Source organism: Coregonus lavaretus, assembly GCF_964263955.1.
Source record: "Coregonus lavaretus genome assembly, chromosome: 33".
NCBI classification, from domain to species: Eukaryota; Metazoa; Chordata; class Actinopteri; order Salmoniformes; family Salmonidae; genus Coregonus; species Coregonus lavaretus.
The window spans coordinates 20,423,656-20,437,250 of record NC_140020.1 but is presented as its reverse complement, the minus strand read 5'-3'; the positions used below and the strand labels follow the sequence as shown (position 1 = coordinate 20,437,250).

At 46.9% G+C, this 13,595-nt stretch overlaps 2 protein-coding genes across 2 annotated transcripts; one reads left to right on the top strand and one right to left on the bottom strand.

The window, feature by feature from the left end:
- Positions 1-327: 327 nt before the first annotated feature.
- Positions 328-4,743, bottom strand: LOC311108762 (alpha-N-acetylgalactosaminidase-like). Its single transcript, XM_084151503.1, has 9 exons — positions 4,462-4,743; positions 3,411-3,567; positions 2,941-3,081; positions 2,360-2,571; positions 2,118-2,212; positions 1,828-1,989; positions 1,488-1,685; positions 1,197-1,337; positions 328-1,077 (listed from the first exon to the last, which is right to left on the bottom strand). Exons 2-9 carry the CDS (start codon positions 3,563-3,565, stop codon positions 874-876), a joined length of 1,308 nt encoding a protein of 435 aa, XP_084007629.1. The 5' UTR covers positions 3,566-3,567; positions 4,462-4,743; the 3' UTR covers positions 328-873.
- A 296-nt stretch (positions 4,744-5,039) lies between these two features.
- Positions 5,040-7,311, top strand: LOC311108760 (uncharacterized protein). Its single transcript, XM_084151501.1, has 2 exons — positions 5,040-5,086; positions 5,769-7,311. Exons 1-2 carry the CDS (start codon positions 5,050-5,052, stop codon positions 7,124-7,126), a joined length of 1,395 nt encoding a protein of 464 aa, XP_084007627.1. The 5' UTR covers positions 5,040-5,049; the 3' UTR covers positions 7,127-7,311.
- Positions 7,312-13,595: the final 6,284 nt, after the last annotated feature.

The following is a 13,595-nucleotide window of genomic DNA, read 5'->3' as shown; positions in this document are numbered from 1 at the left end:
TAGATGGAGGGTTCTGACTAGTAGTAGTAGTAGTGTACACTAAACTTTAATGTGAACTTGTATTTCTGTGTCCTCTACAAACTAAAACTGCTCAGTCAATCTATTGCCTTCGTACCTTTCAATTTTGTGTAGACCTTGATTATTACTACATGTAGGCCGTACTTGGCAGCTCTTTCCATTCCAATCTCTCTCTGTACTTGGCAACTAAAAGTTGAATAACAGTACAACACATACAAGTAAAGAAGAACACATTTTTTTAAATCTAAAGAAAGTCAGGACTGCTTCAGTGAGTAGACCAAAGGAACAAAGTAAAAAAAATACAAAATGCACACTGGAAAAAAAGTGTTTATTGGTTTTTGAAGGCTTAAGAAAATACAAAAATCATTCACTGCATCAATAATTTAATATCTAATAATTTCCTGATATTCCTTGAATACATTTCCCATCAGAGCCCTTAAATCCAGAACATTAAAAACCTAGTGCAACGAAAATAAGAGCACCTTTAAATTAAAACTTAACATCATAAGAAAGTGCAGTGGCAGTGACCAGCATCATGGACACTGTCGACTGCAAACTTGCATAATTAGAACATTCCTGAGTATTGAGTGCTGTCATCTTTGTGGGACACCATTAAAATAGCATTTGCTCTGTCCATTCTGGAAATAACTAATTTGCTCCCTTCCTTGAGGTATTCATTGATGTGAATGTTCCCGGGACTACCCATACGTAAAATGTATGCACGCATGACTAAGTCGCTTTGGATTAAAGTGTCTGCTAAATGGCATACATTATAATGTTGGATTAGTGAAAAAGTAGAGTTGAGAGACAGAGCCAGTATCATCTTGAGGAGACATCAAAGGCAATGGGGGACGGTTACATTAAGATGGGAGAGATACCCTTGGCATGGCGATGGAAGGCGTGTCCCCTGAGCTTTCCCCTGACGTGGGCGTTCTCCTGCTCCTGGCCACCAGGGGCCGAGATGTACCACATGACAACGCCCGAGGGGTTGATGGACACAACAAATTCTGTGGAGTCCTTCAGTGTGGGCATTTCGCGCTCCGCAAACACATCATAGCTCTGGAGAAAGGGATGAGGAAGGAAGGAGAGTAAGGGACATTAAGGAAAAAGGAGATATGAAATCGCATGTGTGAGGCAACGCCAGCAATATGACTTAGAGAAACCGGGACTAGACTGACCTTGTAGCTGCCAGTGGTGTAGTTGAGTTTGCCCAGGGAGGTCTGGTAGCGGTAAGGCATGTCAGTACGACGACTGAAGAACACTAGAGCACTGGCCTTATCAGACAGAGGGCGCCAGAAAACCTCAATACCACTCTTCTCCTGAGAATCAGACGGGAAGCAAGGTACAGAGAGAAATTGGAAGAGAGAAGAGGAGAGAATAATAACATTGAGGATATTTACATACAGCTCAACAACACAACTCAGGAGTATTTCACCCTGATAAGACTATAGAATATATGTGGGTCTTACCTTGATCAGGCGTCTACCCTGGACGCCCATGGGGTCCTGGTTGATGCCGATGGCCACCTTGTTCTGCAGGATGGTGCGTGCCCCGCTGCTAATGGTCCTCAGGTCGTTGGACATGAAGAGAGGAGCAGCCATGATGGCCCACAGAGCCATCTGAGACCGAGACTGATCCATGCTGAGCCCAAAGTCCCCGACCACCAGCTAGAATACACACACAGTCAGTTCAGCCAGAAGTTAAAACATACTCGGTCATCTCCTCACTGAATATGCAAGACAAATTGGTTAATTCATTGAATAGCAACATTTCGTCTACAGTCAAATGGACAGTTTGACAAAGACAGACCATGTCAGGGTCATTCCACCGGCCAGGTCCAGCTGCGGGCTGTAGAACGTCTTGGTTGTTGAAGAACCAATCAGCAATGCTCAGCACACTATTCCACGAGTCCTCTATGTCACCATAGTTACGCCACAGGTTACAGATCTCTCCCAGCTGTGTGTAGTTTACCTGAGAAATAAATGTAGAAGAGGTCAACTTAGAACATTTTTTACATATATGATCTGTATATAACTGGATTGATTTACAGCAAATATTAACCAATCCTTATTACAAAAATATTTAATTATTTGATTAACCTTGGGTGGGAGTCCACCCTGGTAGGCTGGCCAACTGCAAGAGTAGCCAATGGGGCGTCCGGTAGCGTTCAGAGCCTTTGACATGGCAGGGTAGCCTATAAGAAAGAACAGCATCTTTGTCAAGCAAGCAGCTGAGGGTTGAGTAAACCATTTATCTCCTGTTTCAAACTTCAGCATGTCCATCCCCAACTCTCCCCTTACTCATTCATCCAACTCTCCACCCTTTCTCACCCCCACCTCACCCTGCTCCTGCTCCGTAGCGTTGGAGTAGCAGCCGTCAAACTTCAGCATGTCCACTTCCCAGTCAGCAAAAGTCTGAGCGTCTATAGTGATCTTGTCCAGGGGGGTCCCGGGGTAGCCCCCACATGTGAGTGTGCCCATGTCCCCGTAGATACCCAGCTTCAGTCCCCGGTCATGAAGGTAGGTCGCCAGCTTGGGGATGCCACTTGGGAACCTGAGAGAGGAGGTTAAAGATACACAGGTTAGGCAGACATGTTACACCTATTCATAGACACACAGATTAACACCCCACACCAATAAATAAACAACTTGGCACAATAATGCCAATAAACCCCAACCTGAGAGAATGGAGAATGTGCTATATGAGTATCATATGACTGACAAGTCAGTGACCTCAATATATTGGTCCAATATATGTCAACAACCTCAATATAGATAAATCCCACCTGACAGTAGGCAATACATAGATAAGATACATGAGATGCAAGTGAAATAAAGTTGTAAACATTAACAGTGCTTGTGAGTGAACTATAAAATGTACAACAAAACGTGTGTGTGTGTGCTTCTCCGTCCAGTAGCCTACCTCTTAGGGTCAGCCTGCAGGCGTCCATTACTGTCTCTGTCCTTGGAGGCCCAGCAATCATCTATGTTGACGTAGACATATCCCAGCTCCCTCCAGCCGTCCTCAGCCAGCCTGTCTGCCATGTCCTGGAACAGAACCTCACTGTGGGGGGACGACACAGAGGAAGACAGGAAAACGGCAGGAGTTACTATGGCCTATATTATAGTCCCCTGTAGCTCAGTTGGTAGAGCATGGCGCTTGCAACACCAGGGTTGTGGGTTCGTTTCCCACGGGGGCCCAGTATAAAAATGTATGCACTCACTAACTGTAAGTCGCTCTGGATAAGAGCGTCTGCTAAATGACGTAAATGTAAATTATAACAAAGTGTCAATGTTGGCTCAGAAATCTCTTCCTCAGCTTGTCTCCTTTCCTTGTTATGATAAAGGCATTCCCAAGAATGGGAAGAGTTCAGAATCATATTTTTGTCTTACCTGATGCAGTTCTTGGGGTCGTTCTGACAGTCGATGTCACAGCGGAAGCGTTCCCATGCCAACCAGCCCATAGGAGGGGTCCTCATCAGACCATTGTCCAGGGCAAGGGTGGCCACAAAGAGCGCCAGCACACACAATGCTACTGCAAATCGCATTCCTGAAAGAGAAAGACGTTTGTTACAGGACAAAGTCACTAAAACTTGGATGTACAATCCAGATTTGCCCAAACACAAGGAATGCACATGAATGGCTTTCATTTGAAAACATCTGCTTCTGTATAGGCATATTGAACATGACCCTGGTGCTATGGAATGTGCATACTTATCTGCCAGAGTGCAGCACATAGGGAGGTGACATTAGTCTACGTGATAGTCCAGTTAGTCCTATACATTATTCTTTCTGCAGTATTGTGGACATTCTGCATAACTGAATAGAGCCAATGCGCTGTGTGTATTGACACACCTGAGACTCACATGACTGACTGGGTGTGCCAACTGCCGAGGGAGGAGACATTATAAGACAAACACGACACATTAATAATACCTCTGAGCTGTACAAGTCACCTGACCATAACTGGACCCAAGGAATGGTACGTTTGTGCAAATGCACAATGCATACATTGAAGCACAAGCAAAATATTGAATCAGGATGAACCTGGATGCAAAAGATACAACACTGAAAACTTAATGACACTATATCGCCCAGAGTTAGGCAGAAAATACATATAGATAGTAGTAATACCATGATAATCTGAGCATTAGCCTACATGAGAAAATATGAGCTGGTTTTAAGTATTGATATATAGTTGAAGTAACGTACAGTATATAGTCATTGGATAGGAAACAGCGACATGGATTGCTACTGTAGCTACGCATCACTTAACAGTCCGGCAAGAGTGATACATTGTAACAATTGACTGGTTCTTCAAAGGGAGTCTAGTAGCCTGATACAGATACTATGCAACTTTAGATGCAGATATATTTAATAAGAGTCGACTTTCAATTAGCACCAATCCTGTATCAAAATATGCAAGAATGAATTCAATACTCACTGGTTTTTGCTTGTTAATATATCATAAAATAATAAAATTAAGCTTGTAAACGAGTGTCCGGTTGGTGTCTCGCCTGTGCTCGCCTTTGAAAATAATATAAACCACATTTGATCAAACATTTGAGGAAGCGGTTATCACATGATCCAGCGAGTTGTTGTCACCTGACAAAAGAGGGGCGGGGACAGGGTGAGAAGGAAAGGAAGCAATGACGGTTGTGAAAGAACCTAAACCGTGTTAGAATATTATTCAAACACGTGCATCCTTCCCTCATTTCCTTGAAGTGCAGATGTGACACGTGACATACTCACTGCTCTACACAAAATCTTGAGAAATTAATTTTGAAAAACATATGCTAGGCGTACTTGCACTGCAAGTTCTATGATGTTAAGGGGGTCTAAGAATGAGTAGTAGTAAAACAAATGTGTCAACTAGTCATACATTAATAACAAGAATGACAGTAATAAGGTCACTAATAAAAACGATATATATATATATATTTAGATATTTTTTATGTGTTAGGTACTGGAAAAACTGCAGCGCATGTGACATCATGAGAATCCTAGAGGTGGAGCTAAAGACAGGAAGTCAATGGATCCACTTAACGTTATGGCAAGAACAGACCATGGTAAGATACTCTTCTGTAGTAGTTTAACACTCAAAGTAACTTTGATTTGTATTTTACTCTGTCTCTGTGTAACTGTTAGCACATATTCTATCCAATAGGTTTAGTAAGAACCAGATTTTTTAAGGTAAACAACCTAGGGAGCTTGCAGGCATGACTGGGAGTTGAGATAAGTGCAATAAACCCTGATCAGAAACACCTTTGAATATTGCAGCCACTACTTTGTGCGTCATACACTCTGGACAGAAATGGTCTGTTTTGTTTGTTGACTTTTCGGTTAATTCAGTAACTCTTTCAGGTTTGAATTTCAGCGTGTAGTGACAGGGCGCAAGGGTGCATCGTGGTTTCAGTTTCCATATAATGTGACAGTGTCTAGTCTTGACAAGGAAGGAAGAGTGTATTACTGACAGTTTTGTTGTCTGGCCTGTTTAACAGATTTCCCACACGTGACTGTATTCCATAGTGATACACTATCTATTCACATTATATATTTTTCAGCTCAGTGACAGTCCCTCGGGGCGTTCTAGTGTTGGTTGTTCTACTCTTGTCCTTCACTGACACCTGGTGGACAATATGAGTGGTCTCTGTGTAGACTCTAGGTCTATTCACAGTGGGTATAGATCTCCCAGAACTGTTCATACTCACAGTGGTAAAGTAGAGAATCATGTTCTGTCTCTCCTTCTAGGTGTGGTTAGAACGGTGGAGGTGGTCCTGAGGAGCGTAGCGGCTGGGTTCGCCCTCGGAGAGACAGCTCTGGCTGCAGCCGAACCCTACCTGACCACAACTGGACCACTTATGATCACCGCCGTCCGAGCAGCAGGAGAGGTGGGCGTGGCGGGGGTGGGAGCGGTAGCCACGTGCCTGGTGTTCACTACGGCGTTGGTGTCCATGGGAACCGGACTTCTCCTCGGCTCCATGGTGATGCGACAGATGGGGAGGGAAGGAGGAGGTGTAGCTAGAGCGAAGGGGGCGGAGATTGCTGGAGGGGTCACCATCACGGTGGGAGCCGTGGCAACTGGAACACTATTGGGCGCCCTCCCCGTGTGGGGCCACTTCCTGGTCCAGTGCATCATGGTCCTGCTAGTGTACCCTTACACTTACGTGAATGAGATGACCGCAGTCCTCTCCGTTATCTTCTCCACTCTCTACCTCAGTGTGGTGTTGGGCCGCATGGGCGTCATCACAGGACTATTTACTATGGGCATTGCTGCCTCGTCCCTCTGTGCCCTACTGAAGACCGTATCAGACAGAAGAACACAGCAGAGAGCCGAAGGAAACAGCAAATGGTCAGAGAGGTTACTGCTGTACTCAGTTGTCGTGGCAATAGTGGGTTTCCCAATGGGTGTGGGTGCGGGGGGTACAGATGGATCAGGGTCAGAGGTGACTGTGATGCTGGGGTCAGTGCTGTGGGTGGGGACGCTGGCTGCAGGACTGCTAGGAGCTGCTCTGGGAACAGTGGCTGTGGTGAGTTTGGGACCAGAGGGGGCAGCGAGGGTGGCGGTGGGGGCGGCAGTGACATCCTCATGTGCCCTGAGACTCATTCTCCCAGTATGCTCTTTGCTGGGGTTGGGGGGCAGCATAGGGGCTCTGTTAGGGGGAGCCACGGCTGCAGGGGTGTCACTGGGGGCCGCGAGTGTCGCTGCGGGACCAGAATTTAGAACCAGAGAGACTACATTAGTAGTTCTAGGCTCTGTAGCAGTAGGTGCGGTGCTAGGCTTCTGGGGTCTAGCACTGGGAACTGTCACTCTGGGACCAGCGGAACTAATAACAGTGACCTTTGTTGCAGTGTGGGCCTTTATACTGGGTGCACCAAAGAGTCCGTTCCACACTCAGATTAAACTGAGGGATGAGGTCCTCACAGGGGCCAGCCTGATAGGAGGAATCGGCATGGAAGCGGTAACCGCGGCAGCTGCACCTCTCGGAGCGGGGGCACTGGGAACAGCAGCGCTAGGAACAGCTGCACTGGGGAGACTGGGGACAGTGGGAGTACTGGTGGCCGTGGTAGTGGCACTGGGAAAAACGACATGTGGAATGGGAGCCTGAGACAGTGGCTTACAGCAGCAGACTGTGTTATCTCAGCTAATTCTCAGGGTGTGTGTGTGTGTTTGTGTGTGTGTGTGCACGTATTTGTACTTTACTGAGACTTTACAGAGTGCATTGACATTATTTGCTGACCATGGCCCGGTTAATGGCCTAACAAATACCAATAAACTTGAAGGATAAATCAAGGTGTGTATCATTTGTCTATGATTGTGAGGATGGTCATTAGGAGGATGCAGGGCTGGGTTTGGGTTTAGTTAGGGATGTATGAGAACTACCACCCCCTCCCTTCTTCCTTATTCTCTCCATTCCCTACCTCCTTGCTCCATCCTCCATTCCTTCCCCAAGACATAGACGATTCAGGAGAATGTTCAGCAACGGGCATGGGGCAGGTCATACGCCCGGCTGCTGTGTGTGCCTGCCAAGCGTCATGCGTCTCACCTTTGCGCTGAGTCCCTCGAGCGGCTCTGCCAGGTCTACTTCCGGCGGCAGCAACAGCAGTGGTGTAAATTGTAAGTACCAAATTGTCATACTTGAGTAAAAGTAAAGATACCTTAATAGAAAATGACTCAAGTAAAAGTAAAAGTCACACAGTAAAATTCTACTTGAGTAAAAGTATTAAAGTATTTCATTTAAAATATACTTAAGTATCAAAAGCAAAAGTATAAATCATTTAAAATTCCTTATATTAAGCAAAACAGTCATCACAATTTTCTTGTTTTTTAATTTTACAGATAGACGGGCACACTCCAATATTCAGACCTAATTTACAAATGAAGCATGTGTGTTTAGTTAGTCCGCCAGATCAGAGGCAGTAGGGATGACCAGGGATGTTCTGTTGATAAGTGTGTGAATTGGCCCATTTTCCTGTCCTGCTAAGCATTCAAAATGTAATGAGTACTTTTGGGTGTCAAGGAAAATGTATGGAGTAAAAAGTCAAATATTTACTTAAGGAATGTAGTGAAGTAAAAGTAAAAGTAGTCAAAGATATACAGTGAGGGAAAAAAGTATTTGATCCCCTGCTGATTTTGTAGGTTTGCCCACTGACAAAGAAATGATCAGTCTATAATTTTAATGGTAGGTTTATTTGAACAGTGAGAGACAGAATAACAACAACAAAAAATCCAGAAAAACGCATGTCAAAAATCTTATAAATTGATTTGCATTTTAATGAGGGAAATAAGTATTTGACCCCCTCTCAATCAGAAAGATTTCAGGCTCCCAGGTGTCTTTTTATACAGGTAACAAACTGAGATTAGGAGCACACACTTAAAGGGAGTGCTGTATAAAAGACACCTGTCCACAGAAGCAATCAATCAATCAGATTCCAAACTCTCCACCATGGCCAAGACCAAAGAGCTCTCCAAGGATTTCAGGGACAAGATTGTAGACCTACACAAGGCTCAAATGGGCTACAAGACCATCGCCAAGCAGCTTGGTAAGAAGGTGACAACAGTTGGTGCGATTATTCGCAAATGGAAGAAACACAAAATAACTGTCAATCTCCCTCGGCCTGGGGCTCCATGCAAGATCTCACCTTGTGGATTTGCAATGATCATGAGAACGGTGAGGAATCAGCCCAGAACTACATGGGAGGATCTTGTCAATGATCTCAAGGCAGTTGGGACCATAGTCACCAAGAAAACAATTGGTAACACACTACGCCGTGAAGGACTGAAATCCTGCAGCGCCCGCAAGGTCCCCCTGCTCAAGAAAGCACATATACAGGCCCGTCTGAAGTTTGCCAATGAACATCTGAATGATTCAGAGGAGAACTGGGTGAAAGTGTTGTGGTCAGATGAGACCAAAATCGAGCTCTTTAGCATCAACTCAACTCGCCATGTTTGGAGGAGGAGGAATGCTGCCTATGACCCCAAGAACACCATCCCCACCGTCAAACATGGAGGTGGAAACATTATGCTTTGGGTGTGTTTTTCTGCTAAGGGCACAGGACAACTTCACCGCATCAAAGGGACGATGGACGGGGCCATGTACCGTCAAATCTTGGGTGAGAACCTCGTTTCCTCAGCCAGGGCATTGAAAATGGGTCGTGGATGGGTATTCCAGCATGACAATGACCTAAAACACACAGCCAAGGCAACAAAGGAGTGGCTCAAGAAGAAGCACATTAAGGTCCTGGAGTGGCCTAGCCAGTCTCATTTACATTACATTTACATTTACGTCATTTAGCAGACGCTCTTATCCAGAGCGACTTACAAATAGGTGCATTCACCCTATAGGCAGTGGGATAACCACTTTACAATTATTTTTTTTTATTTATTTTTTTTTGGGGGGGGGGGGGGGGGGGGTAGAAGGATTACTTTATCCTATCCCAGGTATTCCTTAAAGAGGTGGGGTTTCAAATGTCTCCGGAAGGTGGTGAGTGACTCCGCTGTCCTGGCGTCGTGAGGGAGCTTGTTCCACCATTGGGGTGCCAGAGCAGCGAACAGTTTTGACTGGGCTGAGCGGGAACTATGCTTCCGCAGAGGAAGGGGAGCCAGCAGGCCAGAGGTGGATGAACGCAATGCCCTCGTTTGGATGTAGGGACTGATCAGAGCCTGAAGGTACAGAGGTGCCGATCCCCTCACAGCTCCATAGGCAAGCACCATGGTCTTGTAACAGATGCGAGCTTCAACTGGAAGCCAGTGGAGTGTGCGGAGGAGCGGGGTGACGTGAGAGAACTTGGGAATGTTGAACAACAGACGGGCTGCGGCATTCTGGATGAGTTGTAGAGGTTTAATGGCACAGGCAGGGAGCCCAGCCAACAGCGAGTTGCAGTAATCCAGACGGGAGATGACAAGTGCCTGGATTAGGACCTGTGCCGCTTCCTGTGTAAGGCAGGGTCGTACTCTCCGAATGTTGTAGAGCATGAACCTGCAGGATCGGGTCACCGCCTTGATGTTAGCGGAGAACGACAGGGTGTTGTCCAGGGTCACGCCAAGGCTCTTCGCACTTTGGGAGGAGGACACAATGGAGTTGTCAACCGTGATGGCGAGATCATGGAACGGGCAGTCCTTCCCCGGGAGGAAGAGCAGCTCCGTCTTGCCAAGGTTCAGCTTGAGGTGGTGATCCGTCATCCATACTGATATGTCTACCAGACATGCAGAGATGCGATTCGCCACCTGGTTATCAGAAGGGGGAAAGGAGAAGATTAGTTGTGAATCGTCAGCGTAGCAATGATAGGAGAGGCCATGTGAGGATATGACAGAGCCAAGTGACTTGGTGTATAGGGAGAATAGGAGAGGGCCTAGAACTGAGCCCTGGGGGACACCAGTGGTGAGAGCACGTGGTGCGGAGACAGCTTCTCGCCACGCCACTTGGTAGGAGCGACCGGTCAGGTAGGACGCGATCCAGGAGTGAGCCGCGCCGGAGATGCCCAGCTCGGAGAGGGTGGAGAGGAGGATCTGATGGTTCACAGTATCAAAGGCAGCAGACAGGTCTAGAAGGACAAGAGCAGAGGAGAGAGAGTTAGCTTTAGCAGTGCGGAGAGCCTCCGTGACACAGAGAAGAGCAGTCTCAGTTTAATGACCAGTCCTGAAACCTGACTGGTTTGGATCAAGAAGGTCATTCTGAGAGAGATAGCAAGAGAGTTGGCTAAAGACGGCACGCTCAATAGTTTTGGAAAGAAAAGAAAGAAGGGATACTGGTCTGTAGTTGTTGACATCAGTGGGATCGAGTGTTGGTTTTTTGAGAAGGGGTGCAACTCTCGCTCTCTTGAAGACGGAAGGGACATAGCCAGCGGTCAAGGATGAGTTGATCAGCGAGGTGAGGTAGGGGAGAAGGTCACCGGAGATGGTCTGGAGAAGAGAGGAGGGGATGGGGTCAAGCGGGCAGGTTGTTGGGCGGCCTGCAGTCACAAGTCGCAAGATTTCGTCTGGAGAGAGTCTCCAGACCTTAATCCCATAGAAAATCTGTGGAGGGAGCTGAAGGTTCGAGTTGCCAAACGTCAGGCTCGAAACCTTAATGACTTGGAGAAGATCTGCAAAGAGGAGTGGGACAAAATCCCTCCTGAGATGTGTGCAAACCTGGTGGCCAACTACAAGAAACGTCTGACCTCTGTGATTGCCAACAAGGGTTTTGCCACCAAGTACGAAGTCATGTTTTGCAGAGGGGTCAAATACTTATTTCCCTCATTAAAATGCAAATCAATTTATAATATTTTTGACATGCGTTTTTCTGGATTTTGTTGTTGTTATTCTGTCACTCACTGTTCAAATAAACCTACCATTAAAATTATAGACTGATCATGTCTTTGTCAGTGGGCAAACGTAAAAAATCAGCAGGGGATTAAATACTTTTTTCCCTCACTGTAAATAGTAAAGTAAAGTACAGATTCCCCCCAAAAAACTACTTAAGTTGTACTTTAAAGTATTTTTACTTAAGTACTTTACACCACTGAGCAACAGGAAACTCTTTGTGCTGGTGGTGTTTGCCGCGCTTCTCAACTGCTGACCTCGTCATGTGTGCAGTGGTGTACACGACAGACAAACTTACAATGGTCGTGGTACCGGCAGTTATCCTTGCGGCGGATGTTGTACTCTACGCGCTGTGCTGGCTGTGCAAGCTCCCCGCGGCGTCTGTTGCACGCGGTAAGGTACCATACATACTCTGGCTAATGATAGCCGTGCACATGCTGTGCTATCTGGGGCTGAACTACCAGCATTTCCACCAGGCCAGTGACAAGGCGGGCTGGCAGGCCTTCTTCAGCTTCTCTTGTTTGCTGACCCTGGTCCCTTTCACTGACCCTGGTCCCTCTCCTGCTGCTCACAGCCCTGTCCTTTGGGATCCACACCCTGGTGCTGGGGGTCATCATCGCACAGAGGCACCAGGACAGCCTGTAGGGAACAATACTGCTCAGACAGGTAAGGATGAGGTGGACGTGTGCAGAGATTGGGAGGGGTGGGCAGAATGGGAGGCGGGTGCAGGTGTAAGTGAAACACTGGCAGGTGAGAGAGGGCATGATACAGGTGTGAAGACCTAAAACATCACACAACACTCTAAACTCGGCTAATCAGTTGCCTTTGTGTGTCAGGTTAGGCAAGCCAGCTGTGCAGGGATATGTGGGACAAAGAGCTGAGGGTATTTTTGGATGATGGTTGTTGAACCTGCTCACTGTGCTCAGTGAGTTGTCACTTAAAGGCTCTGCATGGTAAATCCGACTTCTGCAGTGGCCATACAGCATTTTCTGCGATACGGCCTCTGCAGAAGTCAGGGCATTTATACTTCTTGTGCTTCACTGAGCAGAGCAGAGCTGTTGTGAAGGAAGTTGTCAAGGAAGTGAGTTTGTGTTTATACAGGACCTCCCACCCCCACCTACCGTCAACCAATCATGTCAATGCGGAGCTATACGGAGCCCTCCGCGATGTTACATAATTTGGGCGGCGCACAGTGATGCGGTACGGAGCTCAATTTGGCCTCTGCATGCCTCCGGAGGCTTCGTAATTGCATCACACCATCCATACAGCGCCTCCGACCACATTTTCGGATCAAGCATAAATTGGCTTTTAGCAACACAATGCTCCCACTGCACCCCTCACAACCTCAGTCAGTCACGACTTCCTTTTCAGCAACATGTTGATATGTTCATCCCTCCCCCATCTGCCCCTCTCCCCCAGCTCCTGGCTAACTGGGTGTTGTACCTGTGTGCAGTCACCGCCCCCCCACCCCCCCCCGTCGACGCAAAAAATCGCAGCACCCCCACCCCCAAACTACTTCCCGCGGCTATGTATCCAGCAGGTAGGTGTGTGTGCGCTTGTGTGCACATCTGCATCCGTGTGTGTATATGTGTGTGCCCTGATGCCCTAGTGATGCCCCACTGACTTATTACGACTTTACAGGTGTGCTGTCACCTCTAGCTGTTAGCAGTGTGCTGGAACACTCAGTGCTGCTTGAATTACAGTCTGTTGTCTGTGGCTCTGAGCTAATGTAGCTTTGATGCAACCAAGTGAGTTTTGACATTGTGCCGGAAACTCTCTTGGTTGCATCAATACTAGGCTAATGGGCTGATTAGACAGACTGTTGTTATCTTCACAGTGGAGGCCTCGTTAGGGAGGTGCAACTGTTGGGTGCTTTAAGTTGGTCACATACATTCTGAAGTATACAGAGTTGTGGAACCAAGTCTAATGTCTCTTTCCTCTCTTTCCATCACTTCCTTCTTTCATCTCTTGCCTTTTTCCTATCTTCCTTCTCTCCTTTCCATTCTCTCATGTTCAACCCCTCACACACTCCCTCTGTCATTACTGTAAAGTTAACTGAGTCGACCCTAATTCACTGCAGCTGATGAGCCAATTATCGTTCCCTCCATCCTCTATCCTTTCTTATGCTTGTCCCTGACTGCTACTATTTGTGGAGCAAACAGTTTGGGCCCTATAGAGAGCGAGAGAGATAATTCCCAGAGTGCCAAAGAGGCAATGGAGGCTTCTGAGAGATGGGTGCAGCCAGCCAATCAGAACACATCTGACTGCTTCACATT

Coding starts and splice junctions, on each gene's coding strand:
- LOC311108760 (XM_084151501.1), top strand. CDS start 5,050: ATGGATCCACTTAACGTTATGGCAAGAACAGACCATG. Junction 5,087..5,768: donor TATGGCAAGAACAGACCATG/GTAAGATACTCT, acceptor CTCTCCTTCTAG/GTGTGGTTAGAACGGTGGAG.
- LOC311108762 (XM_084151503.1), bottom strand. CDS start 3,565: ATGCGATTTGCAGTAGCATTGTGTGTGCTGGCGCTCTTTGTGGCCACC. Junction 3,082..3,410: donor GACCCCAAGAACTGCATCAG/GTAAGACAAAAA, acceptor GTCCCCCCACAG/TGAGGTTCTGTTCCAGGACA. Junction 1,078..1,196: donor ACACCACTGGCAGCTACAAG/GTCAGTCTAGTC, acceptor CCCTTTCTCCAG/AGCTATGATGTGTTTGCGGA.